The sequence below is a fragment of the Schistocerca americana genome, chromosome X (genome assembly GCF_021461395.2).
Source record: "Schistocerca americana isolate TAMUIC-IGC-003095 chromosome X, iqSchAmer2.1, whole genome shotgun sequence".
Lineage (NCBI taxonomy): Eukaryota > Metazoa > Arthropoda > Insecta > Orthoptera > Acrididae > Schistocerca > Schistocerca americana.
Window position 1 is genome coordinate 115,296,662 of NC_060130.1, and position 17,253 is coordinate 115,313,914.

The 17,253-nt window shown below is 37.5% G+C and overlaps 1 protein-coding gene across 3 annotated transcripts in view; it reads left to right on the forward strand.

The window, feature by feature from the left end:
* The window catches only part of LOC124555577 (linear gramicidin synthase subunit D-like), a 417,445-nt gene that overhangs the window by 302,998 nt on the left and 97,194 nt on the right, over window positions 1–17,253 (forward strand). For all 3 annotated transcript variants that reach the window (XM_047129541.1, XM_047129539.1, XM_047129540.1), the window contains 5 exons: window positions 720–916; window positions 1,030–1,221; window positions 7,050–7,250; window positions 12,412–12,550; window positions 12,656–12,803. In XM_047129541.1, the coding sequence (XP_046985497.1) occupies window positions 720–916; window positions 1,030–1,221; window positions 7,050–7,250; window positions 12,412–12,550; window positions 12,656–12,803 (877 nt within the window). The remainder of the gene's footprint in view (window positions 1–719; window positions 917–1,029; window positions 1,222–7,049; window positions 7,251–12,411; window positions 12,551–12,655; window positions 12,804–17,253) is intronic.

Here is a 17,253-nt window from a genome sequence, read left to right on the forward strand (position 1 = left end):
GTGTGTGTGTGTGTGTGTGTGTGTGTGTGTGACGCTGGAATGGACTGAGCGGTTCTTTCATTAAAGTAGTAAAAGGTCACTGTCTGGAAAAACATAGATATTGTTTTTAATTTTTGAAATGTTTAAGTCTGCAATTTGTAGGCATAACTCAATGTTTCACATTATATTACTAATAAATATCCCAAATAGGTCATTCTATGTTTTATACTATACATTACCAACATATGGTATCTTGTATGAACTTGTTGTTATCTTATGCTTCGTGTACATCATATGATTTAGAGCTCTGAATGATATTTCCTTCATTTTTCTCTTACTGCCACTGTGATATTACTTTCCCATTTCCAGTTTTTCTTTAGTTTCAAAACTTAATTTCATGATTTACCATTTTATTGTTTTGAGCTGCTCTTAGTTTCACCATTTATTGCAGTAAGTTAATGCTACAGTATATTTCTAATTCTTTCTTTTGTTCTTGACTATATGCAGGTGTTAAATTCTCCTTAGTTTATTTAGCCACATATAGAGAGATTAACATATTAAGAAGAAAATAATTTTGCTGCCCTTACTGTCAGCACCTATGAGGTATATCATTGCTGCCAGAAAAATCATAACAATCAATTCACAGATGATAGCAAATACTGTAGCATTAAATAAAATAAGATACCTGCAATCTTTCATTAACTTACTATGTGACATTTATATTATCAATCTATTTACAGGCTGTTGAAGCTGCACTTTTGGAGTTGCCCATGGTCAACAGTGGATGTGTACTAGCACTAGGAGAAGAAGGCTCTGATAAATTTCTTGTTGCTTACATAGTGCCAGAAGGTAAAACTTCTCGTAAAGCAGTGAGAGCAGCTCTGAAGAAAAGGTTACCATTTTACATGATACCATCAAAATTCTTCTTTCTTTCGAGGTTGGTTGCAGTGGATATCTGCTAGTGTTCTGTTGCTTGAGATAAATATCCACAAAGATTACATAAAGTAGTAGTATTATTGTTATATTTTTGATTTTGTATTTTTTAAACAGTACGCCAATTGTGGAAGGATCAGGGAAATTAGATAAGAGAGCATTACCAAAAATTGATGTAAATGAAGACTGCAGTATTGATCCACAAGATCTGCCATCAACACCTATGGAGCATCTGATTGCCAATATATGGTGCAACATTTTAAGAATACCAACCATTGATGTCCAAGAAGACTTTTTCGACTTGGGAGGGTGAGTAAATATCTTATTATTTTCATTTCTTAGTACACCATTTATTTATTTAAATTTTTTGCATGTAGCTGTCAAGATGAAGATTTTTGCAAATGTCATACATAATTTGAGTAATAAATTAATATAAATAACACATACAGTAATGATATATGTATTCATCTTAATATTCTTATTATATTGCATGTTGCAACCCAGTTCCTGCAGCTTATAATTCACCGAGTAGATACACTTATTTATTAGAAACTCTTTTAACTCACTGTGGAACACCTTTGCTTCACAAGTTTTCAAAGTATGCAGCAGCTTGTTGAACCATGTCTGCCCATTAGTATAAGAACAATCAACAGTTATTTTTTATGTTGTCCTCTTCCTGAAGCAGTTGCCCTTACTCCTAGTGTCATAATTCTGTGTATCACTACATTCTTATACATTGTTTTTGTTATTCACAAAAATATAATAAATGTATACAAATCTAAGGAATATATTGTTAAATATTTATGTTGGACAAAGGTTTCACAACAGGACACTCTGAACCTTAGTCCATGTATTAGACTAACTGCTCATTTATGTAACAATAGTATTCTGTTCAGGTATAGGTCTGCTTCACAGCCTCACAATTCATACCATAGTTAAGAAATGCATAAATTATTCCATAGTGTATGATTGGAACTATTTTTGGCAGTTGGCTTACCAGATACAAGCTACTGATGATTTTGTCGCATACAGCATTAATGTGCTTTACCAAATCAAGATTTTTGTCCAGATTAAACCAAGGAAATTCATTTTACCTGTTTCTATTGATGTAAAACTATATATGTTGTTTATTTCAACCTCATGAGAGCTGGTTGTTTGAATATTAGTATGTGGACTTTACTGATTTTAGTGGCTAGACATTGGTGTAGAAAATACGTGGTTACTTCTGTTACATCATTAGTTGCAACTTACTGTAATGACGAGTCTTTCTAAAAAAAAATAGGAGGAGGTGTCATCAGCATGGCTTACTAGATGTGAGTTGAAAGGTTGTGTCATGCCACTGACATAAACCAAGACCAGGAAGGGACCAAGGATTGACCCTGTGGCACCCTTTGGATTACTGTATCCCTAAAATATGGGAAATTATGATGTTGTTATCTATTTTGCATGAAAATTTAGAGCACTGCTTACAGTTCGTTAAGTATGTGGACAGTAACTGCATAGATGAGTCTTTGATGTTGTATATCTTCAGTTTCTCAATGAGCAGCCCATGGTTGACTGAGTTGAAGGCTTTGGTAAGATCTAAGAATATCCCTGTTGTCCTCATTCCTTCATCTAGGAGGATGTACACTTTATGGAGAAATTCAATAACTGCAGATGTTGCACAATGATCTTTTGTAAAGCCATGGTTTCTGCCTGTTAACAATTTTTTGTGTAAAATAAACATAGATCTGAGAAATGAATATCAATTCAGAAACCTTATTGAAGGTAGACATCAATGTTTGGTGGTAGTTTGAAGTTTCTTTTGTAATTCCTTTCTTAAGCACTGCTTTAACAGTGCTTATTTTTAGACTACTAGTATAAGTGTTTTCACCAATACTACATTTTATGAGGTAACTTAGTGGTTTAACCATTTCTTTTAAGCATTTTTTAACTGCAACATTCAATGTACCATCCCATCCAGCTGAGTATTTGTTCTTTAATGTGAAGATTATCTTACTTATTTCACTTTCCTTAACCACCTCAAATTCAAAATCCACTGTCTGAGTGATGTGATTTGATAGCTCTCACTGCATGTCTATAGTCTTTGACAGGTTCCCTGTTGGTAATATGAAATGTATGTAGTGCTCTTGTGTCTTTTGTAGTATTAAAATCCTTTGCAATGCACTGTAGTTGAAAGAATTTATCTGCTGTCATCCTCCATAAGCAACAGTACGGAGCTTACTTTTTACCAATATTAGCCTATTCCATTTTCATATGGAACATGGCAGCAATGCCTGCATGCATGTGCTAATGTCTTATATCTTATTATTAAGGTCTCTACACTAGCTTTAAGAAAGGTTAACATTTTATTTTTAAAAAGAGAGAGCTAAGAATTTATTGACTCTTTTCATAAGGTTAAATTTTTATCAGCTTTGAATGTATCTGCAGTACATCTGCATATATACTCCACAGGGCATTGTGAATTAGAATTTTCATCCCTAACTTCTGCCATTCCCATACATTTTAATGGTTTGTGGCAATAGATCTCTAGAGTGCCTCTTCTTGTGCAAACAGCCACTGTACCTGTGAACATCTTTGATACCAAAAACAGAAGAGCTACATGCCCTCACAGAAAATAACAGCTGTAGTTTCCCATTGCTTTCAGCCATTTTCACTAACAGCACAGCAACACAATGGTGGAATCAGTTACAAGGTCAGATCAGTCAATTATACAGACTGTTGTTTCTGATCTACTGAAAAGGCTTCTGGCCCTCTTCAGGGTCAATATCAAACCTTCCTGGTGGATTAAAACTGCATACCAGTACTCATATCCAGAACATTGCCTTTCATGAACAAAGTTTTTATTAACTGAGCTATCTAGACCTGGATAGTTAAGTTAATGAGATCATTTCCCACAGAAAGTAAGATTCCAGTTTCACTTGCTCTTCCAGCACACAGTTTTAATCCAGCAGGAAGTTTGGAAACTGCACACACACACACAGCTTCAGTTTGAAAGATGGATTCTGGAAACATTCAACATTATTTTGCAAGAGTGTTTGTCTTTACTACCAGTTATGTATGCTTAGTTTACCCAATCAATACCAAGCAAACTAAAGTCACCCTCAATTACTACACTAACATGGGGGTGTTTAAACTACCTTTGAATGACTATGTGATTGATGTGTCTGTTAAAATGTTTGATATTTAATAGTAACTTTAGAATTTCCAGTACTACACCAACACTTTTATTCATATGGAATCATGTTTGGAGTGATATTCTCCATCCATCATAAATTTATGTCCTGTCCTAGCTTCATCAATGGAAAATCAATACTAGTTCTGTACTTTTTATCTAAGAAGGTTGTCGTGCTTGTTTAAAGGTGAAATTCTTACTGTGAGTTTGTATGTGATGAGATGCTTGTTTGAAAACTGAAATTAATGCTTTCACAATCCACCAATATATTAATATATTATTTGGCTACTCTATGTAAGTATCTTTGTTTTAAAGGCCTTATATATCGTTACTTTCATACGTGTAAGTAATGAGGTAGTGTGGTTGTTAAGACACTGACCCTGTATTCAGAAGGGTGGAGTTTTCTCTATGCAGTTTAGGGTTTCTGTGGTTTTCCTGAATGATTTCAGGCAAATACTGGGATGGCTCCTCCAGCCAGACCACAGCTGTCCATTTTTACTATCCTCATAAAACACTCTTATGAATTCTATATATGTATATTTTTAAATATTTATTTTCATTGCATTATGATGGCAAATCCTGTATCATCATGAAATGATCCCTGCATGAATAAATAAATTAATTAATTCTGTAGAAATATTCAGTTATTATTCCACATCCACCATCGCCCATTACTTTTGTCCACATGAGTTCACATTGATTCAGTTGTGACCTCACTAGTTGTGATGTTTCTGCTTGTTGCTTTAAATATTCCAGTTCCTTGGGAAATTAATCTGTCAATCTGATATTTTTCCTTATGTTCCTGACAGCTTCCCTACGTCCTGTTTCAGGTTTAAAATAATTTTTCCCTAATATTCTGTGAGGATGACTGCTTTCATGGACAGAGATTAGTGAGATGTTGGGGTTTTAACCTGAGGATCTAACAGACCCATTCTAAAAGAAAACACCATGTACATTCTACACATAATCAGCCACCTAAGTAACCACTTCTATAGCACACAATGCATGCTTAATCTAACCAGTGCAGTACAACAAGTTTCCATCTCTAGTGCAGTTGGTGAATATACAGGTATACTCCTCACAATACTGGCAAAGTGTGCAGTTTAGAGCCTATAGTTAGCTTCTGGCCAGAGTATCCTGATCAGTATTTCAAACAACACTGCAAATGAACAGCAGTGCCGAGGCCCCATGAGCTAAGCATCTGTTTGCATTACTTCTGACAGTCTCTGGAAATAACCAACAGTACCCTCAGATTTTGTGCATTAATTGGCCTAAGAAGAACCATCAGATGCCTAACATTCAAACTGCTTACTACTGATTTGTTACCCCCTTTTTTAAGCATAGTCCTCAACAAAGAAGATGTTCCAGGTAATGGAATGACCCAACAGTCACCATTAGGTGACAGTTTAGTGTCCAAATGAGGTTGTTACAGACCATGTCTGGCAAGAAATGCAATGTTTTGCAGCAACAGAAGACCACCCTACCACTCCATCACTGGTGCAGCTCAGAGTACTCCTAGGAAGGCTTTTAACTGTTGTCAACTTGTCAGTGCTGCTTCCAACTGTTTACAAACAGCAGTCATCTTTTCCATCGTGCACCCACAATACCCACAATATGTCTATTGGTGAAAGTGAGATGCAAAACTAGCTCTTTCAAATACAAAAGCAGTTGAAAAATTAATAGAACATCTGAAAACAGTAAAAATTTGCTGTTCACTTCTGCATGGAAGTACATAATAAACTAACAAAACTAAATGCTACACCCAAGCTAAGTACTGTGGATGCTGTAATGGACACAGCTAATTACTAGCTATTTTCTATTTGAAAACATATGATCTAACAAAGTCTTGGAGACTGGGTTTGGAGTTTTTAATCTCTATCTCTGGCCTTAGATACACTTGATGTAAGATACATATGTAGTGTAATAGATGTCCAGGGAATAATCCCATTCTCAGCAAAGACTATTTAAGCAGGTCTGGCATATTGTTCTCAGGAAGTGTGATAATACAGCTTCTCAATTCTTAGAAAATTGTTAGAAGTGATGGACATGAACATTTTCCCTGAGGAAATCTCACAGGAAGAAATTACGTACTGAGAAATCTGTCATGTGAGATGATCATATGCAAAAAGTATTTTCTGTGGCCAGTGTGCCATCCTTCCATGAGCCTGTCATGTATTTGTGAATGTAGACTTTCCCAGCATATACTACTGATGAAAAACCCATGGGTTTCCAGCTAGGTGTTAGTCTTGAAAAATCTGACATTTTGATGAGTGTCGTACTCTCATATTCGTCATCTCCAGGGGAAGTGTTGAGATGCACTATGTGCCTTTCTATTTATACATGAAGGGTATCTACCGCCTTCCCCTGGGGCAAACACTGTGCTATAATGCACACTGATGGTGGGGGAGGGATGTTGTGCCAAGGCTGGGAGCTGTGATCGGTTCCATTTGTGGGTATTCTTGATATGCCAGACAAGGTGACCCTGGCTAGCCTTGCTCTTGAGGTACTGTTACTAATGCAGGATTTCACATTGAACTAAGCTGATGGTGGTCATCCCTGTTGATGAGATTGTGGGGAACCTTTATTTCTATGGATTCCCTATTGTACTCTACCAGTAGCCATTCACTCAACACAACACTCAACACAGCTTAGTGTTTTCAATATCAAAGGTATGTTCTTCATTGAGGCTGTGCACGGCCACTGCTGATTTCTCTTTTTGCCTCAGATGCACAAATATAATGTGTTCAGCACAGCACTGTGAAGTACAGTGCTGCATTTGCCCACTGTAGTTTATTGATTATGAATTAATCTGTTTTTGTTGGAAGCACATTCTGTAGATCAAGGGTAGACAGAACTATATGGTTATTTGTAAAATTAATTGTCTTGTTAGATCTTAATATGTGTTATTATTTCATTCAGTTCTCTCTTTTAACAACAAAATGTTATTTTTCTGTAATATTAGGCATTCACTCCAAGCAGCACGCATATTAAATGAAATGAATCAGAAACTAGGAGTCAATTTAGTAATGAGTGACTTATTTAAACATCCAACGGTTTCATCCATGGCAGCCTTTATTGAAGACCCTGAAACAGTTAATGGAGGTGATCCAGTCCAGCTTGATCTGGCTGCAGAAGTTGAACGTCACAGTCAGGGGAAAGATATGTAAGTATTTTAATGTGATATATATATATATATATGTATAAAAATAGAGGGAAACATTCCACGTGGGAAAAATATATCCAAAAACAAAGATGATGAGACCTACCAAACAAAAGCGCTGGCAGGTCGGTAGACACACAAACATACACACAAAATTCTAGCCCTCGCAACCAACGGCCGCCCCACCAGGAAAGAGGGAAGGAGAGGGAAAGACGAAAGGATGCGGGCTCCAAGGGAGAGGGCAAGGAGCCACTCCAATTCCGGGAGCAGAAAGACCCACCCTAGGGGGAAAAAAGGACAGGCACACACACTCGCACACACGCACACATCCATCCGTACACACACAGACACAAGCATATATATATATATATATATATATATATATATATATAACTTTTTGTTTTTTTTTTTTTTTTTTTTTTTTAGCACCCGGAGGACATGGTCAAATATCAGTGTAATTTCAAATGATAAGAATTGCAATTCTATATGACAGGTAAAAAAGATTAGCAAAGTGCCTGAGTGGTGTTTACGTTTTGTGTTGTTGTCATGTCTGATACGGTATATAAGGGGCATGATCAGCATCAGTTGTCAAGCGATCACTGTAAAAGACATGGACATGCCACGTGCTGGTGTGAGATAGCTTTAGCAGCAATTAACAGAGTTTGAAAGGGGCCTCATTGTGGGTCTCCATTAGCATGGCTAGTTGAATCATGCAATATCCAGATTTGTGAGACATTCGGACATGGCAGTGACCTACGTTTCACTGCATGGGAATGTGAGGGCAGACACAGACATCATTAGTGTTCCAGTAGACCATTTCTGACCATCTCAAGGAAGGATTGCCATATTGTGCACCAAGCTCATTGCATACCCTTCACATCTGTGCCTGCCATCATGCACTGCTGATGAATGATGTCACAATGTGTTCTGTGATGAACTGTGGTTCTGCCCTATCCCAGTTGACCGTCATAAACAAGTATGACGGCAACCTAGGGAGAGGTCCATTCCTTCCTATGTTCATGAGAGGCATAGAGATGTGGGGATCCATGGGGTATGAATTCAGGTCATGACTGGCAGGGACTGAGGAACCTCTGATGGCACAATGGTACATTACAGCTATCTTGCATCCTCATGTATTACCTCATATGTAACAGTATCCTTGTGCGATTTTTCAACAGGACAGTCCACATCCACACATGACACTTGTCTCTGTGAACTGTCTGCATGATGTTGAGGTACTCCTGTGGCAAGGAGAATCCCCAAACCTGTTCTTGATAGAACATGTGTGGGACCATTTCAAATGTCAACTCTGTCCAAGTACCAGGATGAAGAATATCAAGAACTAGTTACAACAGCTGTGGGTCAGCTTGCGTCAGGAGAACATACATCAGATTTATGACACTCTTCCCAACCAAATCAGTGCATACATCAAGGCCAAAGGGGAAGCAATTTCATACTGATAAGTGAGCTCATACTACTACATCCTTTGTAAATTTGACTCAATATTGTAATCACTGAAATGTCAGATAACCTCTCCACTCACGAAGTTTCATTTCATTTTCCCATCCCCTTCTAGTTACTTCATTTTTTCTGTCAAGTGATTTATATGCAATATCTGTTAATGAACATCTTTCCTTGGAACAACATCCCACTGTTAGTAAACTATGTTATCATTCCTGTCTTTGTTGTCTATAAAATCTACATACTTTTTGAAGGTAATACACATGAGTTCCAAGGAAATCTTTTCAGCATTGATGTTATAAAGATGCAAATAGAATACATAGATGTAGTACTTAATTAATGTTAAGACCAAATAGATGGATATTATTTTAGAGTCCCATTTAGAAAAATGAGTGGCTTTGAAGCATGATATATGAACTATTATTTTTGTTGGTTATACAATGCAATGTGGCCAGTATTTACATCTTTGATTATTTCTGTTTATGGATATTACGCCATGGTCTAAGGCATGGTTCAGTGCCCAACATTTCATCTCTTAATGTTGCAAACATCCTTGTTTAAGTTTTAACATCATCTAACTACACTTTTATAGCCTCTGAGGATGTATTCCGCATTGTGGGATGAAATGTTGGGCACTGAACCATGCCTTAGACCATGGCCTATAACACACAAATCACCAGGGACATTATTACAGTTGCCTTTATTGTGTCAAATTGTTATGAAATTTCTTATTTGTTTCAAATGCACATGTCTTTCTCACCATGCCATATGGAAATAATTGTCACATGTCTGTGACCTCTGCAACCCTCATTTGTGATGAAGTTATTTCTTTTTCATTGAATTGTGGTATAGAATTATAACTGATGAGCTTCTGCACAACTGTACACTTTAACAAATATACATACCACCCCTAGACTACAATGAATGCCCAGTAACTGCACATGATTAAAGAAACTACAGCACTGCAAGCTGTACTGGAAAATATAAGCCTTATTTTGTATCAAGCTTCAAGAGAAAAATCAGAAGTATTTGCAAAAAATGGGCAAAACAATGATTCACAGGCTTATTCTTTTTTAATATAGGAGTTAATATCAAGTAGTAGAGAGAATCTGTAATAAAGTACTTAGCAATTTAACATGACGATTGTTAGGAAAGTAGCTAACTAGGCAGTGTGAAGAAATTAAACACTGAAATATGGATATTGCATTTTAATTTTAAATTTAAAAACTTGTTGTTTGTGGTTATCAGAATATTTATTACTGCCTAAGCTCGACCTTTCTGTCTGTTGGTTATGAAACTTGCTACGTCTCCTTGTGTTTATAAGTACGAAATCTTTACAAAATAATAGAGGGAGACATTCCACGTGGGAAAAATTATATATAAAAAAACAAAGATGAGGTGACTTACCGAACGAAAGCGCTGGCAAGTCGATAGACACACAAACAAACACAAACATACACACAAAATTCTAGCTTTCGCAACAAACTGTTGCCTCATCAGGAAAGAGGGAAGGAGAGGGAAAGACGAAAGGAAGTGGGTTATAAGGGAGAGGGTAAGGAGTCATTCCAATCCCGGGAGCGGAAAGACTTACCTTAGGGGGAAAAAAGGACAGGTATACACTCGCACACACACACATATCCATCCACACATACAGACACAAGCAGACATATTTAAATATGTGTGCTTGTGTCTCTATGTGTGGATGGATATGTGTGTGTGTGCGAGTGTATACCTGTCCTTTTTTCCCCCTAAGGTAAGTCTTTCCGCTCCCGGGATTGGAATGACTCCTTACCCTCTCCCTTAAAACCCACTTCCTTTCGTCTTTCCCTCTCCTTCCCTCTTTCCTGATGAGGCAACAGTTTGTTGTGAAAGCTTGAATTTTGTGTGTATGTTTGTGTTTGTTTGTGTGTCTATCGACCTGCCAGCGCTTTCGTTCGGTAAGTCACCTCATCTTTGTTTTTTTATATATAAATCTTTACAAAAGATATGTACGCTAATATTTATCAACTATGTGTCTAACTGTACCTATTTCGCAAAGGAATTTGACAATTTCTAGATGTCATTTTAATACTAACTTAAATAAACAATTGCCTAGTACAATGCACATAAATAAATAACCAAAAAATCTATCGTCTTGTGAAATACTTTTGAAAATCCAGGCCTGTTAATCCCTGTGATAAATAAGAAGAAAAATGCATCCTGAAAGCATATAATAGTTTCATTGCTGCCCTGCTTTACATGTAAAGTGTTTAGGCTTTCTCTCACAAATTCAGAGGTAAACAACAGAAACTACTAGTAGTCAACATCCATGTAATGCACAGTGATGGCATGTAGCTGGGATGTCCTAAGCAGGTCAAGGATAGGGTGTGATGGAAAGATGGCTTAATGTTCATCCTTTGGGGATCTTTAATCTGTAGAATAAAGTTCCATTTAATGCAGTAGGTCTCACTGAGCTGCAATAAATGTGAGCCAAATTTAGTAACAAGCAGTGATAAAGTTTATAATCTCACGAGTACACACAGAAAAGCATGTAACCTACATTACAGGTATGGGATGCATATTTAGAGAGAATGGGGAATCTATTATCATCCAATCAAAAACATTGGAAAGGATGAATTTGGGGATTCAAGAGTGTTGCCTTGTGGTATCTCTTTTCAAATATGCATATACATCCATGTCTTCCTCATTGTTGTTCTGGGGCATAGAGGTACTTTTGATTGTAATGTTAGGTGATTTGCCAAGACTGAGTGGGAGAAATCATCCTCCAGAATGATAATACCTCTTAACATTTAGCATATGAAGTCAGCCAGTTCTTGCTGGATACTGTAAAGGAAATGAATGTCTGGCAATGTTTCTGACCCTTAACTATATTGAGCACATGCAGTTGGTCTTCATCATTGTCCAGTCGATCTTGTGCCCCTGATCACTAAGCGATACAGAAACTGTAAATTGTTATTGAATATAAGTGAATTAATTAATGGTATTTACTATTAGTATTAGATATAAAAGGCGGTTAGAAACAGTTTGCAAAGCTTGAAATGGTGGTGAAAACTATGTTGTGCAGAGAAATAATTGTTAAGAAAAAAATTCCATATATTGTGTTATTTCCAAGTTAATTAGCATATTAACACTGAAATTTAGTGTCAGTTGTTCTCATAGCATAGATGATGCACACAAGACTGCTCAGTATTTGGGTCAGGTTACTACCATGCCATATCCAGATTTTGTAACACTCTCTTGTTCAGTTTTAGGAAACCAAACAAAAACACGTTGGTGACAATGTCTGGTGGGCCACTTGAATTTGTGTATGCAGTGGTCTGATTGGCTAACTTCAGTGCTAATTAATAAAGAAACAGTGCAGTGTGTCGAATTTTTTTCTTAACAATTATTTCTCTGCACAACCTACCCTGCAACATCCTTGCAAGCTTTCCAGATTGTTTCTGACCACCCTCTATTTGGATGATCATATTTCTTATTAGAGCCTGACTGTAATCTTTTCACTCATTTTCTTTTTGTTAAACTGCAGTGTTATGTCAGTTATATGTATGCTGTACTTTTTGTTTTGTTTTTTATTTAAACTGGTTCCATTGTACATGACCAGCAATGTATTTTGATTTTGCGCATGCACAGAATGAATGTCACAAGATATCCATATGTAGAACACATTTTATTTACTTACAAAAATTCACTTTTCTTTTTCAAGAATGGACATAAGGCTTAGGGCCTTCTGGAGATCTTTCCAGCTTTCAGGTACTAACTGGAGACGTGATAAAGTGCTCCTGACTGGAGTCACTGGTTTTGTTGGAGCATTTATTCTGGAGGAACTGCTCCTGAACACAACGGTTGGTCATATACAAAAATTAGTAGTAATTACACTTAGCAGTCTTCATATATCATATAAATGAACTAGTAATTAAACTATATGGAATACATTTTCCTTGTGTTAGGCTACTGTGTACTGCCTTATACGAGGTGCACCAGGAGTTACCTTGCTAGACCGTGTGAAAAAAACCTTGAATGAGTATGGGATTTTGAAAGGAGATAATGCCAGATTAATACAAGAGAAACTGAACCAGAATGTTATAACTATTGCAGGTGTGTTACTTTATTTATACTATTGTAATTATAAGTCTGTTGCTATGTGTATTTTTATCTGTTCTTAAGTCAGCTGTGCAATGAGTCTTTCAGGTGTGGTCAGTTTCCTAACAGACTGATATACTTGTTAGTGAAACAACTTTTTTTAAAAATTATGTAAGAGATAATGTAGATAATTACCAGCAAGTTTATTTACTGCTAGTGTTTTGAAAAAATTTTGAGAAAGCAATGTCTGTAGGAGAGTAGTCTCAGTACACATTAGATAGTTAGTCAGTTAGTTAGTTACTTGCTTAATCAGTTAAATTCACGATAAAGTTTATGATGTGGAACATGTCAACAGAACAAAAATAGGACAGTTCAAGGGTGTAGACAAAAAAACACAACACCAAAAACACAATACTTAACATGGCTAATATGTTGCAGAAAAACTGTTGGCATTCACAACAGCTTCCAGTCATCTTGTAATGCATAAATACAGGTGTTTTATGGTTTTCAAGCGAATCTTATACCATCCTTCTCACAAAATAGTGGCAAGTTCAGGTAACAATGGTGGAGGTGGATACCAATTGTGCACCCTTCTCTCCAAAGCAGACCACAAAGGCTCATTAATAGTGAGATCTGATGACTGGTGATTCTTCTGTTTCTTAAAGAGGAGAAGAAGTCACACAATCCTTGGCAGTAATGTGACCTTGCAGAGTAACCTTGGGTCCCATGGAATGCCATGATATGGCTATCCAAATCATCACTGAACCCCTGCCATGTTTCGCTCTTGGGATGATAAACTCAGCCAGAAGTTGGAAACAGGGCCCAACAAGACTCATACAACAGAATGACTTCCTTCCATTGTTCCGTAGTCCAGGTTTTATGGATTCAGCACCATGTTTTCCTGCCATGGGCATTTGCTTCACTGATGAGCGCCTTTAGAATTCCAGCTTATCCTGCAATTCCCAGCTTCTGGAGCTCCCTTCATGTAGTTTTGGTGCTGACAGAGTTTGTAAGTGTGGCATTCAGTTATACAGTGACTTTTGCAGCTGTTGTCTTCTTATTTGTCATCACAGTTCTCTTCAATGACCTTCTGTTACAGTCACTCAACCAACACTTTTGACCATGTTGTGCCGGCCGGAATGGCCGTGCAGTTCTAGGCACTACAGTCTGGAACCGGGCGACCGCTACGGTCGCAGGTTCGAGTCCTGCCTCAGGCATGGATGTGTGTGATGTCCTTAAGTTAGTTAGGTTTAATTAGTTCTAAGTTCTAGGCAACTGATGACCTCAGAAGTTAAGTCGCATAGTGCTCAGAGCCATTTTGACCATGTTGTGACTTGGTGGATGATGTTTTTCCACTTTCCCTGTATGCGGTATAAATCTTTGAAAGGTTGTTTCTTGAAACATCAACCATTTTGGCTATCATGGTTATGGAAGCAAGCACCACACAAACACCAACAATTTTCTCATGTTCGAACTTGCTTACGTCGGACATAATGCACTCACAACTACACAGAACACTGTTCTGACCAGGACTGACACTTGCAACATATTGAGAACATTGCAGATTTGTGATCAAATACAGCAGCACAATCTGTAGGCTTGGCTAGCACATGCATTTATGTTCAGTTTTTTTTAATATACATTTGAAAATGTTATCTATCAGACATTTTATTTCTGTGGATAGATTGTCAAAGAGTTTTATAGCTGCATATTTCACCCCATTTGTACCATAGTTAGATTCTTTAAAGGGCAATGCAGATCTTTTTTCCTTCTGGTGTTTTACTTGTACTACCTCTGCTACTCTGAAACTTAGATGGATTGTTGATAACAAATTTCATAAATGAATAAATGTACTGTGAGGCTGTAGTTAATATTCCCATCTGCTTAAAGAGGTATCACCAATATGTATGTAATAGAAATCCACACATAATCCTAATTATTTTCATTTATGCAATGAATACTTTTTGCATAAGTGAGGGTTTACCCCAGAATATTATTCCATACATCAGTGAATGAAAATACTCAAAATATGTTCACTTTCTGACTGCTGTAGCCCCAAAGTTGGCAATTATTCTTATGGAAAAAGTAGCTGAATCTAAACATTTTAGCAAGTCTGCCAAATGGTTTTTCTAGTTTAAGTTTTCATCAAAATGCATACCTAAAAACTTACAATTTTGTATCATGTTAATTATTTTTTGTTGGTATACTATGTTAATAGGAAGTGGCATATTTTTGACAGAACAAAAGTGGGTGAACTGTGGTTTTTTTCCAAAGTTTTTGTGCAAAACCACTCAGTAACTTTCACAAAAACATAATTTACTATCTTCTCTGTTGATGCCTCTTTGCTGTACTACACAACAATGTTTGTATCATCTGCAAATAGTCCTATTTCTACCTACTGATTCAAATAAAATGGCAGATCATTAACATAAAGCGAATACAGTAGTACGCCAATAATCAAACACTGTCAGATTCCCATTGTCATTTCTTCCCATGCTGATGATGTGATGTCCCTCTTTGTATTACTCAAATAGTCTAAGGCACACTACTGGCCATTAAAATTGCTACACCAAGAAGAAATGCAGATGATAAACGGGTATTCATTGGACAAATATATTTATTAGAACTGACATGTTGTTACATTTTCACGCAATTTCCTGAGAAATCAGTACCCAGAACAACCACCTCTGGCCGTAATAACGGCCTTGATACGCCTGGATATTGAGTCAAACAGAGCTTGGATGGTGTGTACAGGTACAGCTGCCCATGCAGTTTCAACACGATACCACTGTTCACCAAGTGTAGTGACTGGCATATTGTGACGAGCCAGTTGCTTGGCCACCATTGACCAAACGTTTTCAATTGGTGAGAGATCTGTAGAATGTGCTGGCCAGGGCAGCAGTCGAACATTTTCTGTATCCAGAAAAGCCCGTATAGGACCTGCAACATGCGGTCGTGCATTATCCTGCTGAAATGTAGGGTTTCGCAGGGATCGAATGAAGGATAGAGCCATGGGTCGTAACACATCTGAAATGTAACGTCCACTGTTCAAAGTGCTGTCAATGCGAACAAGAGGTGACCAGGACGTGTAACCAATGGCGCCCCATACCATCATGCCGGGTGATACGCCAATATGGCGATGACGTATACACACTTCCAATGGGCGTTCACTGCGATGTCACCAAACATGGATGCGACCATCATGATGCTGTAAACAGAATCTGGATTCATCCGAAAAAATTACGTTTTGCCATTCGTGCACCCAGGTTCGTCGTTGAGTACACCATCACAGGTGCTCCTGCCTGTGATGCAGCGTCAAGGGTAACCACAGCCACAGTCTCCGAGCTGATAGTCCGTGCTGCTGCAAACGTCGTCAAACTGTTCGTGCAGATGGTTGTTGTCTTGCAAACATCCCCATCTGTTGACTCAGGGATCGAGATGTGGCTGCATGATCCGTTACAGCCATGTGGATAAGATGCCTGTCATCTCGACTGCTAGTGATACGAGGCTGTTGGGATCCAACATGGTGTTCCATATTACCCTCCTGAACCCACCGATTCCATATTCTGCTAACAGTCATTGGATCTCGAACAATGTGAGCAGCAATGTCACAATACGATAAACCGCAGTCGCAATAGGCTACAATCCGACCTTTATTGAAGTCGGAAACGTGATGGTACACATTTCTCCTCCTTACACAAGGCGTCACAACAACGTTTCACCAGGCAACATTGGTCAACTGCTGTTTGTGTATGAGAAATCAGTTGGAAACTTTCCTCATGTCAGCATGTTGTAGTAGGTGTCGTCACTGGTGCCAACCTTGTGTGAATGCTCTGAAAAGCTAATCATTTGCATATCACAGCATCTTCTTCCTGTCGGTTAAATTTCATGTCTGTAGCATGTCATCTTCATGGTGTAGCAATATTAATGGCCAGTAGTGTAACTTTCCACATTCTGTTTCTTAAATAAGAACTAAATCAGTCATTTGGTGAACCTCATATTCCATAATAACTTAACTTCTCTAATAGGACATGATGACTGACACAATCAAATGTCTTTGTTTTCTGGAAATCGTCTTAAATGGTTAATTATGTTATTTTATGCTCATAACATGCTTTTTTTCCTTCTTGAATTTCCATATTCTTTTATAAAAGCAGAAATGAAATTCAAATAATTTTAAACCCCTCTAAAATGCTCCATTCGAGTCATGTGATGCCTGTCACGTCACTGGCTAGCTCGCTACTCCTACTGTCATAAAGCTAATTCACAGTGATGTCTTGTTTTGGAATTTACGTTTCAGAAAATGGATTGCGAATGGTGTGTAATACCACACAGTACAAACACATCCATAAAAACTCTTGAAAAATTGTTGTTAAGTGTTTCAGAGAATGAGAAGGGGCATAAAAATTGATTGCACTGTACTGGCAAAATACCACCACATCGATGCCGAAGTACTCTTACTTAA